This window comes from Ictalurus furcatus, chromosome 8, assembly GCF_023375685.1.
Source record: "Ictalurus furcatus strain D&B chromosome 8, Billie_1.0, whole genome shotgun sequence".
NCBI lineage: Eukaryota > Metazoa > Chordata > Actinopteri > Siluriformes > Ictaluridae > Ictalurus > Ictalurus furcatus.
In genome coordinates, this window is record NC_071262.1 from 15,716,656 (window position 1) to 15,737,801 (window position 21,146).

General features: G+C 41.8%; 1 protein-coding gene across 1 annotated transcript in view; it reads left to right on the forward strand.

Annotated features, from left to right (window-relative positions):
- The window catches only part of slit3 (slit homolog 3 (Drosophila)), a 180,093-nt gene that overhangs the window by 94,904 nt on the left and 64,043 nt on the right, over positions 1-21,146 (forward strand). Inside the window, exons 6-9 of the mRNA XM_053631039.1 lie at positions 7,315-7,386; positions 16,819-16,890; positions 19,797-19,960; positions 20,511-20,655. Coding sequence (XP_053487014.1) covers positions 7,315-7,386; positions 16,819-16,890; positions 19,797-19,960; positions 20,511-20,655 — 453 coding nt within the window. The remainder of the gene's footprint in view (positions 1-7,314; positions 7,387-16,818; positions 16,891-19,796; positions 19,961-20,510; positions 20,656-21,146) is intronic.

A 21,146-nucleotide genomic window follows, 5' to 3' on the forward strand; every position in this document is an offset into this window, starting at 1 on the left:
GCATTTCCAGTCATAGCTGGTCTCTGTATACGTCTCGCTGACACGCTACACCGATTCCACTCAATCGTACGACCGCAGAGCTTTAAGGTCCTCAGTGTCCTGGAGTGGAATGCCACTTCTCCCATCATAATACACTGAAGGCTGTGTGATGATCTCTACACGCACACGTATTATGCTTTATGCATGTGTCAGCACAACCTAGAGAGCATTGCATTATTGTGTCTATGAACAGGCGATTAATAGTGAATGAGGCTCTGGCGCATCCATCCTGGTGACATTGTTATTCATAGAGTGCAAATGTAGCGTAGAGCTGCATGAATTGCCTGCTCGCTGTAGGGGTGAGGATGCTCTGTCACCTGCAGCTGAGGTGAGATTGAGAGAGAGCCCACGCTCTGGTTTCCTTTAGGAGAAAGAACGCACAGGGGTAATTCACATATGATGTTGATATAGTACAATATTCATAATGTAACGCTAAACTTTTCTGACGTAGCGCAATATCCTCTAACATTTTTGAATAATTTGATGGATTTACAGAATGTTTTCTTTCCACCTTTTCACTGCGAAATAAATAGATTTTCAGAAATACCACTTTTTCCTTTCCGATCCTGATACTGAAACCTGGATAATCAGCCGATACCGATCCAGTACTGTTTTTCTTAAAAAACGACTACGCTTTGAAATGTGTTTTTTTTTCTTTCTTTATTGATGCACAAACTCTTTCACACAAAAATCACTTACATTGAAAATACACAGGTAATGAATTATCATAACACTTTACAATAACAGTACATGAATAATCATGCACTAATACCTGAATGAGTACTAATGACTTAATGAGTCTTTGTTGATCACATATACATATGCACATTCTTTTCTTTGCATACCCCAGCATGTCAGGATTGGGGTCAGAGCACAGGGTCAGCCATGATACAGCAGAGAGCACTAAGGGCTTTGCTCAGGGGCCCAACAGCAGCAGCAGCAGCAGCAGCAGCTTGGCAGTGCTGGGACTTGAACCCCCCAACCTTCCGATCAGTAACACAGAGCCTTAACCGCCAAGCCACCACTGCCCCTGATGTATTAAGGCATTTTAATGATGAGTTAAGGCATGCACTAATCACTAATGAAGAGCTAACCTTAACTACGTCTTTAGAATTCATGCCTGAATAATGACAGCATGTTTGTACATGCTTTTTAGTTTTAATGTATTATTGTAGTAATGCACTGGATGGTGACTGTGTGCGCAGCTGCATATTGCAAATTATATAAACAATTTGAGATTATGCACATTAAAATCATATTCTTTCTTATAGAGCATGTTTGATTCAGTTTGCCCATACGTGTTAATTAATACATTAACTAACAAACATACTAACATGTACTTAAGGTGGTTATTAAGGGACAGTGGTGGCTTGGCAGGTAAGGCTCCGGGTTACTGACTGGAAGGGTCGGTGTTCAAGTCCCAGCACTGCCAAGCTGCCACTGTTGGGCTCTTGAGCAGGGCTCTTAACCCTCGCTGCTCCAGGGGTGCTTTTCATGGCTGACCCTAACATGCTGGGGTATGTGAAGTAAAGAATTTCACTGTGCATATGTATATGTGATCAATAAAGGCTCATTATGAATTCATAAGACTCATGTCATAGTTAAGGTTAGCTCTTCATGAGTAATTGGTGCATGCCTTAACTCATCATTAGTTCATATTTAAGTAAGTATTAATTCAGGTATTAGTGCATGATTATTCATGTACTGTTATTGTAAAGTGTTCCCTATAGTATAAAGTATAAATATAATGAAATCAATCCAAACCAAAGAAAAAACCATCAAGCCTCTTTATACATAAACATTTCCAGTTCCAAAAATACATTTCTTTCCCAAATCCAATTCCAATCTTTGCCATTTGTTACTCTGAGATATAATATGTTTTCTGTGATATTCAATCCAGCATTTTTTGCAAGTATCAGCTCAATACCAATACTAATACCAATAATTTATTTTTATAGACATTAAATAAAAGTCTCATATTAGTTTTTAAAGGGTTCTTTATTTTTATGCAACACTATTTTGCTGCCAATCTGTTATCAGGCCTAAATATCATGACCCAGGTTATATGTCGTCGAAATGTTTGTTAAGTATCGTGATATGATCTTTTTGTCACATTCTCTTCACCTAATGTACACACTCACACTCCAGCATGCACGTGTTCTCCTCTTATGACGTCTAGCAGTACGGACCAGCAAAGCATCCAACCTTTCTTTTTAAGCCACTTCTAGGGCTGCAAGATGACCTCCCGCTTCTACATTTTAAAGCAGTTCACGACTTTGTATGAGTTTAAGTAGAGTGTTAGAGGCAATGTTAGCTTTTAGTATCTTTTTCATACTTTATTCTCGCGACAGCAAACAAAATCTAATCACATCGCCCTTGCTCATTCAAATTTGAATGAATTCTTCATGAGGTTGAGGTGCGTGTGTGTGTGTGTGTGTGTGTGTGTGCAAACCTTTCGTTTCACCAAACAGCCCCATATGTATACTAACACCTGTCAGTTTGGAACTTTTTGGTACATTTTTTAGTCTCGTAAAGAAAACTATTTTTGTTTTTTTGATTTTAATGTAAAATATGCAAAGATTAACATTTTTGGATCAGAGATTATGATTAGATGTAGGTGTTGTTACAAGCATTATTTAGCTAGAGATATATCCCACAAATATAGAATAAAAAACATAACAAAAATATGTGTTAGCTAAGTATATAAAGTAGTTAGCGAAGGCACAAGTTGCTTTACAGTTTTTTTTTTTAGCTCAGCCACATTAAAGCTGCAGCAGGTTGTATAGCTGCATCACAGCTCCAAAGCCTCTGGTTCCTGTCTGTGCAGTGTATTGCATCTTCTCCTGATGTCTGCTTGGGTTTTCGCTGGGTTTTCCGGTTTCCTCCAACCTCCCCAAAACTGTGCTAAATTGCCTTTAGGTGTGAATAAGTTCTATTTCCTGTACTGCTTATCCTGCACAGAAAGCCTGGAGCCTATCCCAGGAAACTCGGGGCACAAGGTGGGGGACACCCTGGACAGGGTGCCAACCCATCACTGGGCACAATCACACACGCATTCACACACTACGGACAATTTGGAAAAGCTTACAATGCATATCTTTTGACTAGGGGAAGAAACCAGAGTACATGGAAGAAACCCCCAAAGCACAGGGAGAACCCTTGTTGAACCCCTAACCTTGGAGGTGTGAGGCAAACATGCTAACCACTAAGTGATGTCCCATCTGGGCCATATTTTCACCTCATACCCAGTGTACTGTCTACTGTGACCCTGAGCAGGTTAAAGTGGCTACTGAACCTGAATAAATGAATAAACATTAACACTATGTATGTATGTTGTCTCATAGACATAGACAGCAGTTTTGTCTCACATGGTTAACACAGGGATATTTTAAAGCTGCCTCTTCTTCCCCGAATCCCTCCGAAGTGGATCACCAGGCTAATTAAATCAGTGATGTCCAGCAGATGTTGATCTGTATATCTTCAGCATTGGCACTCATTTATATTCGTTAGAAAATACTACCTAGCAGTCCATGTTGGGGTTTTTTGTTTGTTTGTTTGTTTTGTTTTCTTTTGTTTTTTTCAGGTCCCTGTCACTGAAAGTTAATTTGCTAGTGTCCACGCAGTAACCTTGAGTCATTTGTCCTCCTTCCAAACAACTGACAAGAAATATATCTTCAGATGGATTAAAATAGATATTGTGTAGATGAAGATGAAATGAAACTACTCGCTTGATGTAATAGTTGAACTGCTTACAGGATGCTTTTCTGTTCCTGCACTGGTCAGCATGTCTTTAATTCCATCTTCACAGCCTTGCCAGCAGCTTCACTCAGTATTCGGGAGAAGCCATGGTGTGTGTGGATATAACACTAGAAAGCAGAATGTACGAATATACAGTGAGAGCCTGGGAAAGAAAATCGTTATCTAGCCAGGTTTTAGGCAGACTGAGTGCATTTACCACTGTGTTTGTTAAACTGGTGAAATACTGTATATGTACGGATTCTTAAAGTTGAGGTATGTTTATTTATTCATTGCCTTCAGCAACCGCTTTATCCTGATCAGGGTTGTTGTGGATCTCGGGTCTATCCCAGGAACACTGGGTACAAGGTGGGAGAATTAGCATATTAGCATCCTGGGGGCAATTTAGCATATCCATTTTTTCCAGAATTCATACACCACGACATGCAGCGGTTTCCCCACACTGACACACACATAGTATTCCAATACTAATATTCCAAAACTTTGGTTCGCAAAAGACTAAGACCGTTGACTTTCTCTTAAGTTTAAGTTAGTTAGTACCGTCTTTTCGGAGAGTGACAGAGAGTGACAGGAGAGGTCTTTGCTTGTACGGACAGATACAGATAATGATCAAATTACAGTTAGCTGTTACAGGGCTGCTGGTTAGCAGCAGGCTGTTTCTGACAGATTGATGGTGGGGGAACTGCTTCCTCTTTTCCTGTTCATTCCTCATTCTTCTGACCCTCTCCAGATGGGCCACTGGCAGCGCATGAGCATCAAACTGCCAATATAACCCATGCCTGCAATGATTAAAGGCCAATGTAATTAGATTGAAGGAAATTAAATTTGGGACTTCCATTCCCTACCATGTCTCACTTCAGATGCGCACAGATGCACAGACATCATACATGCATACACATATGCACACACCAGGCAGTAGAGCATGCATGAATGAGCAATCGCCACTGTCTGTGTTAAAGATAGAACCAGTCTTGCATTATTCCTGTGAAGGCTTCAGCTTGGTTATTAAGCATTAAAGAGATGCTGTGGTGTTAGAAGTCTATATGTTTGTATTATGGTGATACACTATGGATGACATTGGCTACATTTCTACTGCAAGTTCAGACAGGCAGTATGGATTATTATTATTATTATTTTTTAATTTTTTTGCATATCTGATTTGAATGTGAAATTCATGTTCAAGAATATTTACAATAGGTTATGTACGACGTATGATTTTGATGTGTTTTCAATTTCACTTTGGAAAAAGAACACTTTGGACAATAAACAGTGTGAACACAGGTCAGGGGAGAAATGAATCACTTTATCTTGTTTAAAAACTTTTCCATTTTTATTGCTGTCATCTGAGTCAAATAGCGTCAAGGGTCTTGATTAGACATATGCATTACATTCAAGCATTTATTTATTCATTCATCTTCAGTGAGGGTTTTAAATGTCCCGAGAACACTGGGCGTGATGTGGGAATACTGTGTTTCCATCAAAAGTCAAAAGTTTGCACCTCCTATAGATTTTACTGTGGGGAAAAGGAAACATAATAAAAAATTTCAATCTCCAGTCTGAACCAACATCATATTTAGTCACTTGTAATTTGTAATGCGGAAACTCAGGCTTAGGGAATAAATCAGACTTGCCTTAAATCCTAGTGTTCAATTATGATTTATCCACGTTTCAGTTACATTCGCTTTTTAATGTGGCTGAAACTGGCTCCTCTGTGCAAAAAAACCCCCAAAAAAACCCTTTCCACCAGAAATGAATTCCTGCTGAGGCAAAATCATGATCACGTCGACTTGGATTGATATAAAACTAGTGTAAATTCCAATCTAACTGTTTAAACATATCAAATATCCAGCATAATTTAGTACTACATATGCAATTAGAAGTCTGTATGTTTTTTGCTGCTCACACTTCCTGGAGAAAAATAATCATCTGTGTGACATATGAGGAAGAAACGTGAGTCAGTCCATATTTTGAATCACTTCCTTTAAATAAAAAAGTCATCCAGACAAGTACAGTCCTATTTCGGTGCATTTGGAAAAGGAAAAAAAACGATATTGTAGATGTTTAAGACCTCTAAACTGCTGCGATGGACTGGTGTCCCATACAGGGTGTATTCCAGCATTCGTGGGATCGGCTTCGGATCTGGAAATTGCTTACTGAAGATGGATGGTCTGAGCCAAGTGCACTTTCAGACACTTGTTTGGCACAAACTTTAGCTAAGAGCATCAGTCTGTAGTAAATGTAGCCGACTGCCATTTTTAATTCCGCTTCTGCCACTTATTTTATTTCCACGGTGATAGATAATGTGCTCGTAGTAGGCCATCTCATTTGCTCTGCTCTTGTCTTACGGAGACAGATGGGCATCTTTTCATGGAGAGTAGAATAAAGGCAGGAAGGGGTGGCAGTTTTATTGCCCCGCTCTCTCTAAAGAGGCAAAAGCAGCAGGTCTGTAGCAGGTCAGATGTCACTGCTGCCACTGAGTTGAACAAATGACTAAACAACAGCATGTTGTTGTTTTTTTTTTTGTAGTGACCTATATCCATCTCCTCCTTTTTGAATGGACAAGAGGTGGTTTGGGTGGTCAGAAAAAAGAAGGGAGGGGGCCTGCAAATTAGCGTAAAAGACAAGAGAAGGAAGAGGAATGGGTGGTGTGTGTGTGTGTGTGTGTGTGTGTGTGTGTGTGTGTGTGTGTGTGTGTGTGTCTGTGTCTGCGAGTTGAACGTTGTGACCCAGTCTGATTTACCAAACCCTTCCTTTAATGAAATTGTTTCAGTGGCAGAGCTGGTAAAAGCTTGTAATGGATTGGGTGCTCTAATGTAATGAAATTACTCCCTTTTCTGACTTAAAAGAAGAAAAAAAAAGAAACACAGAAGAGAGGGAGAGGATGGATGGATGGAGAGAAAGAGGGAGGAGGGGAAGAGGGAGAGAAATGCAATTAATATTTACAGAGTTGACAGACGGGGTGGGCCGTGCACTATAGCCAGCCTCCTGTTCCCTCTCCTTATGTCTCACCGGCTTCTCTCTCTCTCTCTCTCTCTCTCTCTCTCTCTCTCTCTCTGTCTTTTGCTTTACTACTTTTTTTCTCCCTCTCCTTTTATATCTTTTACCTTGTTTCCAACTGATGTCTTAGAGCAGGATAAATAGAGTGGGATGGTGAGGGAGCGAGAGAGTAAGAGAGAGAGAGAGAGAAAGAGAGAGAGAGAGAGAGAGAGTGGGGAGGGAGGGGAGGGGATATGATGGGCTGCAGCCAGCCAGGCCACTTCTAGTCATCTGGTCCTTGTCCCTGACTGCAGGGAGGACTGTGGAGGTGAGAGCTCTGTGTGTGTCTAGTGTGTGTGCTGGAGTGTCTGGCTCTATCCTGCACCCCCCCCCACCATCCCACCCCCCCACCCCACCACCTACACTCCTCCCCCTATTCCTCCACCCTCCTCTCCTCCTCTCCCTGTCTTCCTCCGTGCCCCTCCCTCAGCCCCCACCCACTTGTCTGCAGACCTACCGCTGACTCCTGTCTCTCATCTGCAGGCAACTGGACAGCAACCACATCAGCTGCATTGAAGATGGAGCCTTCCGAGCCCTGCGCGATCTGGAGATACTGTGAGTCCCATTTCCTCTTCTCTCTTCCACATCCTCTCACTTCATCCTTCCTTCCTGTTGCTTTCTCTGTATGTGTTTTTGTATTGCTGTACATTGGTGTGTTTTTTCGCCTTGACTGTCCTCAAAGGACAAAGTGTGTTGCGCGTGAAAGTGCAGCGCACCTGCGGCGGAGAAGCAGCAGCGGTGTCACCTCGTCCAATCTGTTGCCACTGCTTATGTGTATGTGTGCGCGCGCGTGTTGCCGTAATGGCTGTGCGACAGTGAAAGTTGCTCATTTGTCATCCCATGCTGCATTGTCTTATCACACCGTCGCCTCTATTCAGGATGTTGTGTCCCTATTGACTTTTCCATGTTGTTCCCAGACATGCAGAGTATTTCGTTCTGTATTCATCTGTCCACACATAGAGACATTTCTACTTTCGATTTCAAATCCTACTTTCCATCCACTTCAGATCTTCAGGATCAGTTTAAAGGAAGATCAGTGTTCTTTCCTGTTGCGCCATTCTTGCTTGATGTCTTATATCACACCGACAATTTGATCACTTTTACATTTCTAACCCCCATGTCCCACTAGGCTCGATGAGGGTTCGAGTTCTCGAATGAATTCCTAGATAGTGCCGCAACATCATTCAGAGTAGGTGGTGGGAACTGCGGTGACACTGAAGATAGCATGTTAAAATCCACAGGATGTGAAAGAAAGGAGAGAGCAGGAGGCACTGAGCACCACCGCAGCCCCATCCATCAGGCCAGTGGCAGAGCGCTAAGTGCCAGCCTCATCCTCCAAACGAGTTGAGGGAAGGGGGAGGGGGTGTCAGGCCTCGCCATCCATTTATCCAGAGTAGTCCATGGCACAAGCACTTCATCACTGTTAGGCAGGCCGAAGTTTCTGAGACATTACTGAGGAGCTAAAAAATTGGGAGAGACTGAAGCAGTAGACGCAGAATGGAGGAGAGAGAGCGAGAGAGAGAAAGATAGCCAGCAAAGTAAGACAGGAGACAGGAAGAAATAAAGTGAGTAGGTCAGGAATTAGACATATTTTATCCTTTGGACAAAGCATAAAACAGGATGACCAAATGGGAGAAAAAAGGAAAGGAAAGGGAAAAAAAACATTAGCGAAACTGTACGAGTGAGTCAGGAATCAATTTTCATTAATAATACAGAATATCCTCAGATTCCACCAAAGCCCATTAACAAATGCCCAGCCATGGAGAACAGGGAAATATGAATATGCACTGCTCACTGCTGATTGAACCATCCATCCATATGGTCGTCGGCAGCGGTGTAATGTATCAGCTAACCAATCATGATGTGCTAACTCGGTGCATTTGAATCATTAATTCACACCCTATATGTCCTTTTATGCAGGATTTCAGTTAGCTGGGTAAAAAAAATGATATCGGCTTTGACAGCTTTGTTACTTACCATTGCGAAACTGGAGTGGAGGAGAGTGTTAGGGAGTGTTAAGGAGTGTTAGGGACACTCCTTTGAGTATAGTGATGGTGAAAAATGGTGACCATGAACCATATTTGCTGTTTTTATCTCCTGGATTAATGCAGCAGTGTGTCTCAGAGGAAGCTTAATGAGTCCTTTCTCGTCCTCCTGCCATGACTGTGCTGTGATGAGGCTAAAGGTAACCCTCCCTAAAGATAGAACGGTATGAGATAGAATATTAAAGGCTAGTCTTGACCAAAATAGCCAGCATGCAGGGGACATGTCTTGCTATAATGTTGTCCATGTAAATCGCTTTTAGGGATCATCTTTGTGCTTGCAGATATTTGATCATTTTATATCACATCATATACATCTATATCTATAGATAGATAGATATGATATAAAATTATCATATCATATATATCTGTTTATATATCTATATCTATATATAGATAAATAGATAGATAGATAGATAGATAGATTCTCTGATGGTTATAATTTTTGCATTTGTAAATTTGTATTATGGGATATATTCTAAATTCAAATTGATTTGTATAGTGCTTCATAGACATTGTCAGAAAGCTTTACAGATTTAGATGTAGATTTATATTTCTAATGAGAAAGCCAGAGGCAGCAGTGGCAAGGAAACATTTCCTGAGTTGACATGAGGAAGAAACCTTGAGAGGAACCCAACTCTTCTGGGTGCCATTGGATAGAGAGATTATAAATAAATAACAATGAGCTTCCAACAAAGCTTAATGCATTTCTTTTCTCAGGTATTTATGTCTCTAAATATATATGGAACAATTACTCTGTTTCATTGGTGAAGAGGTGCAAAGATAAAAGATGGAGGAAGGGGAAGAAAAAAAAGCATCAAAGAAATAACCTCCATCTATTGGGTCATGTCAGATGTTCAAAGAGTTTCCTTTGATAGCTAAAATCCAAAAGGCCAAACTTTTTCAAGTAATCACAACCATCATTAGGATCTGTCTGAACGGAGCACTGTGGCTTATACCAGGTATTTCATACACATAGAAACGTATAGTTCAAAATGAAACACACAGTTCAAAATGTCCACACGTCCACAGATATAACACCTTTTACAGATGCTAAGCACTCCTGATTAGAAAAGGGTCTTGATCTAGTAAGAGCGCTACGTGTCAAATCCCAGGCCTCTCGTACTGACTGCTTGCGTGTGATTTAACGCCTGCCAAGGCTCGCAAAATAAATGATTGGCCCTTTCTGGTGATGAATTGTAATTTCTATTTAACATAACTGCGCTAATGATTGAACTAATGACTTCAAAGCTATCTCAGGCTCCCTCCCCCCTGACAGGGCATGCCTTGCATCTCAATGAGCTGGATAAAGTGCTTTGGCCAGCACACTAATGAATAAAATAGTTCATCTGCAGGGAGGGGGCCTTCGAGAGCCGCAACCTGTGTAACGGCCCATGATCACCCTGAATTTCACATTGTGCTGACCTTTGGGTTTTCAACTAATGATGTCTTTTTGGTTCATCTGTAAGAAGACAGGAATATTTCATCTTACACTTCATACATTCCTGAATGTATTTTGTTGGGTACAACATGGATTTGAAAATGCACGATTCCCACAGTGTTTCTAAATGACCGTGTTCTCTCTGTGTGAAACTTTTCACCGGGAAAAAAAAGAAAACACACACATATTTAATCATGTGCAGCACTTGTAACAAGCAGTCATACAGTGTGAAAAAAAAATCACATTACCAAGGTCATGGTTTGGAAAAACACTCATCATTTTGAAGTGGGGCTAAATTTATGTTAGTAAATTATCTTCCCCCCTCCCCCGTCCAAACCAATTTACATGGTTCTTTGAAAAGGCAAAGAGAATGTTTAATAATGTGAAATATACCGAGCTGAGGCATAGGTCAAGAACGATACAATATCTAGCATGAGTTTGCTTTTCAAACAATAACAGGCGTTTAACACTGAAAGCATAGACTTCCATTCAAAATATTTATATCTGGTCAATCAGACGTGTTTGCAGAAGGACCGACTTGACACCGAAAGCAAAACGGGTTCAAACACTCGTGTATGAGATTGATTTATGTTGAAACTGAGACACAGGGAGTATATTTTATTTCTAGTGCTGTTATTGTACAGGATTGTAATATCCAGACAGTACTGTGACTGTACTGCCGTGTACGTTTGTATAATTCTTTCAAGATGTTAAAGTGGGTTTTAGAGGTTTACTTTGCAATAAAAATGGCAGAAACTAATTTTTAATGTGGCGGGGGCTTGAGAAAGTGCCCTCAGGTTTCAGATTTGCTTTTGCACCAGCACACATGCATCTACACACACACACACACACGCACAGCACTCTGCTGAGCGCTGGGACATCTGCATATTTTATAGCCACGTTTGTACAGAAAAATTCTGGCCCTGAATCAAATGTCAGATCATGTGAATTTCTTCACCGGAGCCATGTCATTTTTTTATGAGGAGGAAAGTGCAGAGACATTTCTGTGCCATATGCCAAAGGTGACCTTCCCTCGTGCCACGCATCGAAAAGCGGCACCAAATTTTCACATTACAGCGAACCTCCCCGTCCTGCCAAATGCTGTCATTTGTCAACGTGTGTGCATTGCATTTTCTTGACAGCTTGGCATGGACCCCCTTATTGGAATCAGGACGAGGTGATCATGGGAGTCTATGTCTCTACAGCATAAGCGGCCTCGTTCTATAGCGTGTCCAATTTAACAGAGACATTTCTCTCATTTTGAATAAGAAGAAGCACTAGGAGCCACGGGTGTAGTGTAATTGTAGTTTAGTTTAGAAGAGCGCTTTCACACACAGTGCATTAGCATTTCATATTAAAGCAAGCACAAGGGATCTGCTGTCCGACCCAAGCTAAAATCTCAGAGCATTCGCTCTGGGGTGTCTAGGCCAGAGGTTCTCAAACTTTCTGCAAGCAAAGACCCATTTAACTGTAAAATGAATTCCACAGAATCCCTTAGTACAGATTTATTTCATGAACATTACTATATACAATAATATTTTGGCTATTTATTGGAGTTTTGTATTCCGTAACTTTGCACTGATAGAACACATTATGTCCAAGTTGACCTTATTTATAGTCTACTTGTGTTTGAGCTCTTGAGGTGTGTATTAAATGCATTCAATTCAAAGTGCCAGTCAAATAAGCTAATGATTATTATTTTTTAACTGAATAAATATAACTCGGACAGTGCTCTTGGGTTGTGATTTCCACCACTGTAACTAAATTTTAAAAAATCATGGACTCCTGGACATCTCCGGACCCCACTGTTTGGGAAACAGGTTTTCGGGTGAACTGGCACGCCAAGGGTTTATTTGTTTGTTTGTTGGTTTTGTTTTGTTTTGCTTTTTTGTGGGTTTTTTTTTAACATTTCTGTCCAACTATAGATCCCGGGGAAAATGAGTCAGCGTTTGATTGAAGTCTTAATGTATGACGCAAGAAATGTAGGAGACGTCCCAAAAATAAAAGATGGTTTGACTGTGTTGGGTTTTTTTTTTTCTTCGCGATTTAGAAAAGCCTCTGACTGTGACCTTTTGAGTACAAGGTCCCGGAGAAGTGGACCTTGCTCTTTTTCAAGTCCTGTGCCCTTTTATACTAATCATTTCAACTCTTAGTGCCCATGTAAAAAACATTAGTCATGTTCCTCTCTGTTTAAAGCCCTCGATGCTGGTAGTTACAGAGTGATGGCCCCACTGTGGTAAAAGAAGGTGGGAGGGATCTGGGATCTGGCAATCAGATATCCCATGCATCCTTGATTTCCAACTCTAGTTCACCCTCCCATAAGAGAAATCAGTCTTACGTCTGTCATGTCTGATTGAAAGGTTGCCTTTTAGTCAATAGAGGGTTTTATGTGACAGACAACAGGCAGGCGAGTGGCGAGAGCTGGGCCCTGGCTAAATGAGGGAATGGATTAGAAGAGGGGAGGAGGAGGGGAGCTGTCATTAGCTTCCAAACTGCACTTTCCTGTGCAGGAAATTGCCTTGCCACCACGCACGGCCCTGTTGCTTTATCTCTGTTCAGTCTACACAAAAGCCTGGTTCAGGAAGTGAGCTATGAAATGGTGGCGTCTCAATAGTTGGACGTGTGAACACAATTAATCAATTGCTCCTGGACACCCGGTGAGATCAGGAGGGGGGAAATAAAGAGGGAAGGGCTTAGATTTAATCTGTCCTTATTTAAGAAGTAAAGGCCTCATCAAGGACTAGAGAGGCATCTAGCTGAACTGTAGGATCTGTTCCTGTTCCTCATCTGAACATCCAGCCTCCCTGGCTTTTATTGAGGTAATTCCAAGAGCTAGTCTTGTATCATGATATTTTCTCTAATAATCCAGCACTTAAACACAAACCACATGTACGGGATTTTATGTATCGGGTCATGTTTATTATTATTTTTCTGTTTTTCCTCCAAGAGTTATTTGAATTAGTACAACAACATCTTGATTGTGGCTTTGTGCTGTAGTTGAAAGGCAAACATTTCCATTCCAGCATGGATTCAGTTATACTTCAGTAAATGATAGAGTCCGGGGCTTTTGAAACAAAATTCTGGAGGTATTTGGACAGCATATGTTTCCTCCCTCACCCTACGTTCCTATTAGCGAGTGACAAGTTGCTCGTTTTTAAACTTTGTAGCTCAGTTTTTTAAAGTTTTTTTTCGTAGTTTAGTTTCTTTTCAAAAATGGTAGTATATATAGATATATATTTAGGTAAATCTATATACAGTTGTAATCAAAATTACTCAACCCTCATTGCAAATCAGGTTTATTGTCAAAATGTACAGACTTTCAGTTTTTTGCGATGAACAAATCAAACAAAAGCAATTGAAATAGTTCAACACAAGGAATGCTTCAAGTGGTTTCCCCAAATTCAACTGAAAATGAAACTTATTATGACTTCACCAGTTTCAAAATTATTCAACCCCTTCATGGCAAGCAACTTCAGTACTTAGTAGAGCACGCTTTTGCTGTTATGACCTGCTGCATACGAGATGCATAGCTTCTGGCAGCGGTCCTGAGGAATGTAAATATAAATTCATTGAGACATTTTATATGACACGATAAGATGATAGATTGGTTTAAAGTTGTTTTTCCATTTTTGAATGTCAAATAGGAGCTAAATACAGTTGTGATTATGGATCTGAAAAAATGTCAGACCAGACAGATGACGCTTGTCGCACTGTTGCTTTGTCGAAGAAATCGTGCTTCATGTCGTGCACGTCCATAGAAAATGAACAGTAATCTGTCGCTTTGTTGCTCACTAGTGTGAACATCAGACACAGACTCAGGTTGCTGCTGTGATCCTCTCATTGGGAGCACCAATTCTATAAATGTCACCTCACATCTCAGGTTTACCAGCAAAGGTGAAGAGGATGGTAATTACACTGTTTGGTGATGAGATATAATAAGGAGGGAAGGCTACAGACCGCGCGAACAAGGAACAGGTAGCCAAAGTTAGCCATGGTTCAGACATACACATACAAAAGATGAGCAGAGCACAACTGATGAGCCTCAGATTTTCTCAGCTGTGCGAGGGTGTATGTGTGTCAGCAGCAGACAGACAGCTTCTAGTGCTCTCTCTCTCTCTTTCTCTCTCTCTCTCTCTCTCTCTCCCTCTTTCTGTCTTCCACAAGTCCTTATTTAACCCGCCATCCTTAACACAACAGTCCCTCTCTTATTTCACTTGCCTTCAAGAGGGACGTACCCAGAGTCCTCTCCAGGCTCCTCTAATGAGGGACTGGAGAAACACTGAGAGCACTTGAGACCTCAGTGCCTATCTGGGACTGTGGGAAAGCTTTCTTGACATAGCTGAGAAGAGAGAAAAAAAGGGAGCAAGAAAGAAAAGGTGTCCCACCGAAACCAGTCCCGGTGTAATTTTAAGGCTACAGGATTGAGAGGCTAATAGCTACTCAATCCCATTGACTGGCATGTCAATAGCGCTTTAAATCAAATCATAAAGTTACATTGTTAAGCTTCGCAGCATGTTATTAGTCAGGAGCCGTTATTGATTTTATTCTATTTAGGCTCAAATGCACATTCTCAGGCAACATTGTGGACTCATTGATTGTTCCCGGTCACAGTTGGGTATTCACTGCAAAAAAAAAAAAAGATTCATGATCAGATAGTGTGGGGGACACCTACATCTGAAATTACTCTGTCATTATATATTATATTATATTAATTACACAGAACAAATATTAAAAAAATAAAATAAAATAAAAACATGTCACATGTGATTTGTGTTCATTTGTCAAGAACCCAAGTTTGCACACGACCTTGGCGTTGCTTAAAGCCGCTACGCCTTCTAACAAATACGTAATACTTGCTTAGACTCGAGGGGTTATCACTCTTATTACGCCTCAAATGTGCGGTCAAGAGTTAATCTTCTCTAACTCTGGCTACAAACACAAAATCCATATAGATTATTTTTATGACAGCTTATTATAGCTGAAACCCGTCCGGGTGAAATATAGATGAGTTGGAGAGCACTACCCCTGTTAGCACAAGCTGTTAGGTACATTGGAATGTTGAGTTCGGATTGTTTAGTTCCCATATTGCTTTCTGGCTTTGTGCTTTAACTATATCCCAGCCAAAGCCACAAGAACTTTTTTAGTTTTTTTGTGATTTCGCTCACTCACCTCTGGAAGAACTTGAGCCAGCGATCACAAGTGTAGGTCCTTCCTGAGCAGTTTTTCCTCCCTGCTATGGTTTGGTATTGCAAGCTTTAGCAGGGCGTTCCTCTCTCGGGCTAGGCCAGCTCTTCCACTACTCTCATCTCCAGAGCTGAGCGCTGGCTCCAAGATTTGGAGGCCTTGAGAAGAAGATTGTGTTCTACTCCTTGGGAGGAGAGAGGTTTTGGTCAACTTCTCACAAAGGGTGATTCCTCCTCCCTGCGCATAATTTTTCTTTTTTTTGTGGAATAACAATAATTTTCCATGCCATTTAGAAGCTTTTTTTTCTGTCTTTTCCTCTGTCTTAATAAAGTGTTCCCCTACTGAGTCATGCCAAAATAAATGTCAAGATTGTCATTAAAATTCCACAGGAATGTTTTGTTTTGGAGGGATTTGCGTTCTCTCGCTCTCTTTTTTTATTTTTTTCTTTTGTGCAGTTCGTTCTTAAAGCCATGCTGTTGTTGGGGATGGGGATTTTCCACTGTCAGAATTACGAGTCCAATGTCAGAAACACAGAAACATATTATCCTGTGGTCATATCCATCTTCCCCTCTCGTTTTAAGGGGAGGTTTAGGTCGAATTAGCTGCTTATGAGTGAAAAGCGCAAGCTTAGCGGCTCCGCTAGCACGCATCGCTGGCGTCACCTCAGCACAGCTCTGTGCCACAGCGCACCCCTTAACAGGCCCGGACTGTAAAACCCTGGCATCATTTCCCCCCAGTGACCCTTACATTACATCCCCCAAACCCTGACTGAGAAGCTGCAGCATTCAGCATTTTCAGCAGACCGACAGGAACATTATAGCAGCAGTTGAGAAGACCCAGACCCTGGGTGGGTTTGGGCCTGGTGACTGTGGGATGGCTCGAGTACAAGATTAAGGCAGCTAACTAACGCTAATAAGGAGGGCTGCTGCTCTGGCAGGAAGCACAGAAGCCTGCCAGCCATGTTTACAGCTGCACACACCGCTGATGATCTCATTTTAAAGCCGATTACACGCTGCCGTGGACACACAGCGATCATGCATTATGTGCACCATGACAGTGCCGGGAACAACTAGCACACGCAGTGTTCGCATCACACACCAGTGAAGTGAAGGATTACTCCAAATTAGTATGAGATTTTTTTTTTCAATTTAAATAATAGAACACTCCTAATCCTAACATAGACATAATGCAAATCCATGTTGATATCTCTACTAGTCTTTATTTTCATCACCTCACCTTTTTTTCTTCACTGTGCACACTATCCAGGCTACACTGGATCAATATAAATGTCTGATCTACGATCTCTCTTTTTCTTTCTAGCACTCTCAACAACAACAACATCACCCTCATTCCGCTGTCCAGCTTCAACCACATGCCCAAGCTGCGGACTCTGTGAGTATTGCATTATATTTACGTTCGCGTTTATTAATTTGTCAGTAGGCTTGTGCGTCACGATATGCTGATTTTTCCCTACTTGCAATTTCCCGTTTCAAAAATTGTGAACGAATTTGATCATCCAGAACTGAGGAAGGAAAACAAGTCAAAAATAAATGAATAAAAAACAGGAAAACAAGCAGTTCTACCATTTCAAGTTGAAGAAGAGTAGAGGAGGGTGTGCGGTCAGTTAGTTGATATTGGAGTGTTCAGAACAACAGTGCAAATCATTGCAGGGTCATATGGGGTTCAGCTCCCATTTTATTGGGGGAAAAAAGACTACACTTTTGGCGATATCCTGTACTAGGGTACTAGTGTAAAATGTGGATGTTGGCAGGTCTGGCAGTACAGTATAAACGTAGTAATAATAATAGTAATGATAATAATAATAGAGATGATTAAACCATTATTTTGCACAAGCCTATATTCCAGACACTTTAATACAAACGAGTTTAGCAGTTAACACTCTTCCTTGAGGGCCCCTTAGTGACTCGATATCAGTCCAAGCATTTGAACCCCCAACGATTTTGATGACTAGAACTAGACAGAACCTTAACCACTGAGCGTACTACCGATCATCATTTGCTTAGAGCTTAGTGATTATTGTGTAAGATTTCTGGCACTAGTGTCTTCCTAAAATGCATCACAGATAGAATACAGATCTTTGTGGTATACCTATAAAAACCCACACACACATATTTAAACAATGGGATTGGCACTCAGTGGGGAACCCCTAGCTCGTCTCTGGGACTTGGGTAATTCGCAGACGTCTGTTTGTACAGGCGTCGTTGTGTTCACTGCGTCGAGTAAGATGGCACTGGGACAAACCCATGTCACTACACCACTTTTGCGCTGTCGGATTTAACCCGCAATCGATGCAGATAATTCTGCGGCGAGCAAACCACGCCTGGATGGATACCATCTGTGCCCACGTCTGTGTATTAGAATGGGATCAGAGTGGCTTTTCTTATGATTTGTATGCGGTAGAGAATAAGGGTTCAGGAGAGACATAAATAAGAGTGGATGTCAGTAGTAAACACTAGTTGTGCTCTACGTTTTGGGGGGCACAGACAGAATGAGCCCCTGAACCCCAAAAACCAAAGTGCTGTGTGGCCAATGGGCGACTGGAACCTTGCCATAGCTCTCTGAAAGCCTTGGTTTTCTCTTCCTCTGACCATATATGCAGGGGTCTGTGGCTCCAAAGCCACCACATAGTCCTGCCTCAAACAACCTCCTCTACATTCATCCAGTCATTCTGGCCAAGCTCCCATCCGTCAAGAAGGCTGACAGACTCTCCCCCTCGCATGGGGGATCGAATTTGCTGATGCTCTGCTCCCTCGGCTGTATTGAATTATCAGCAACGAGGCCGTCTCAACTACCCAGTACTCTCATATCGAATTTTCAACCTTTAATATCCCTACAATCTCAGTACTGAACTTGTTTGCTCATAAAAAAAAAACAACTTATTAAATCAAATGTTTAGAGAAAACATAATCCCTTTAGTAGGACTGGGGGGATGACAGTAGGTCTCTGATGTTTGGCTTACCTTAACCCTACCTCCCCATCCCTACTACCACCCATTTTGTCCTCTCCTCCCCTATTCCCTACTCCGTCTCTTAGAGCAGCAACCATTCAATTAGATCAAATGATATCACCCCATGGTGCTCGCCATTCAATAACTCAGCCAAATAAAAAGAGCGAGAAGACTCCCATGGCTAGACGAGTAGTCATTTTCTGGGGATGCCGGTCAATAGGCTAGGTGCACTGAGCTGCTCTTTTGTGAAGATACACTCCATACACACCCCAGACAGCTGGGATTCGTGCTCTGTGTGCCCTCCATCTCCGTAATCCTGCTCATCCGTAATTAATCCACAATAACAGGAAGCTGTAAACTAGATTTATAATGGGAAAGGCTCTTGTCCCTATGGTTATCCTCAATGGGCAAATTTGTGACCCCTCCAAAGAAGAATTTGATCTTATTATTCGATTTGCAGGCTTTTGTCAAGGGTACAGCCGTCCTCTTTTGATTTGCTGATACCACTCTTTCTGCAGCTCTTGTCCCCCTCTGTGGCGTGTAATGGCCCATAGAGGTAGATATTAAGGTAGTTGGTTGCATTGAGACCTTGACGAAATGTCGCTGTTGGCAAAAGGGAGCAATTTCATCCATGATCTTGTGTCATGGCCAGAAATATTGTGAATCGCAATATTCAACTCACTGGATTATGCAAGTGCTGCAAATGTATTTTTAATATGTAGAGCAGTCAAGGAAATGGCCAGGACTCGCCAATCCGTTAACCCAGCAGAACGCTTTTAATTATTTGCTTTGATTTTGGGACTTCTGCTCAAATTATGTTCCGAATTGGGTTTGATGGTGCTATGTCATATTTTCTTTGGCTGAAGCTGTTTCTTCGTGAATTGAATGATGTGAAGACATTCCAGCACAAATGAAAATGCAGCACTACTATCTCTGTTCAGCATTAGCGAACTCTAGTCCAGTCATTACATACTGCTCAGGGATCGCTCATTTACCAGGCAGACAGCCCCAGAAAATAACAATCTCTACTGCGGCGTTTCACACTGATGTCTCTCCCTGTCTTTATTTCAATTATACTCTGCCTTGCTCTCCCTTTAAGCCTAATTCTTGCTCCGTCTCTCTATTCCCTCTACTCTCTTTTGCCCTCCGAATTTCTCTACACCTTTTTTTCCCCCAAGCCATCTCTATTTCTTTATCTATTTCTCTTTGTTTTTCATCTCAAGACCCTCAAATTCTCAGTTGAATTCTGTCTCAATTGTTGTGAACAGAAGCGTCAACCGAATGAGAAACAAACGAGTAAATCTCTGTCTTTCTGTCTCTGTCTGCTTAGCCGTCTACACTCCAACAACCTGCACTGCGACTGCCACCTGTCGTGGCTCTCTGATTGGTTGCGGCAGAGGCGGGGCCTGGCCCCCTTCACGCAGTGCATGTCCCCTACCCACATGCGAGGCCTCAACGTCCCTGATGTGCAGAAACGAGACTTCATTTGTACAGGTGCGAGACACACACACACACTCATTTGTCACAAGTGAAAGCTGTTGTTTAGTCAATAATCTTTCCATTCTCTGAAAATACTGCTTATCTTGCACTGTCACGAACTGTACATTAAATGATGCATAATGTGCCGTCATTAGCCCGTATAATGTAAGCAAATATGTCTTTGTTTTCTTACAATGTTCTACGCTTTCTAATAGACCTCATTGTTTAATTGGTGAAAATATTCCCACCCAGGCCTTGTTAATTAAGCCCTTCTGCCTCCCCCTTCTCATTAATCAACTAAGGAATACACTCCAGAATCTAAGCAGGAATAATTAAGCTGCAAGGAAAGGCAATGTAGCAACAGAGGCTATGTGTGTGTTGCGATTGTGTTGCTTTATTAAGCGCAGTAAAGCACTTTTTACACTCACACCATGTGGAACTGCCTTTGGTATTTACACAATTTCCATTTTGAAACTATATCTCCTGTGTTCTGTGGTTCTTGTGTTTTTCTTGCATTTTATCAATGAATAAGATCTTTCTCTCTCTGCCGATTTTATGTTTCCAGGCCCTGCTCAGGCAGAGCCGAGGTCTTGTGCTCCCCAAGCGTCCGTCTGTCCTGCCAGCTGCACCTGCAACAACAACATCGTGGACTGCAGGAGAAAAGGCCTTACCGAAATCCCAGCCAATCTGCCCGAGGGCATCGTAGAAATGTGAGTCTTCCCGGTCATCAAATAACCCATCAGACACGCTCACCGCTCACCCTCCATTTTCTCTCTCTCTCTCTCTCTCTCTCTCTCTCTTGCTTTCTCTCTCTCACCCTTTATCTGTCTTCTTCCTTTCTTATCTCTCTCCCATTCCCTCTTTCTGCTCTCATTCTTCCTCTCTTTTTGTTTTTTTCTCCCTTGCGCTCTGTCTCCAGTGTAGTAAACATATAAAGTCACTGTGATAATAGCCAGGTTCAGTTCTCATCTCCTCCTGTCATGTAGCGAAGGCCATTAGTACTGCACTTCACAACCTCATTAGCAGGAGCGTCAGAATTCTGCCGGAGCTGCGGCTTCCTCCGGCTCAGCTACTTGGGGTCCTTCACATTTTCCTCCGGAGTTCAGGACAATTATGCACGCAGCCAAAGAGCTGGAGTCAGGCAAATGAGATCGCTCCTGGACCCTGTTCTAATCAGCAGCTCTGCAGTGGCCTTAACTCA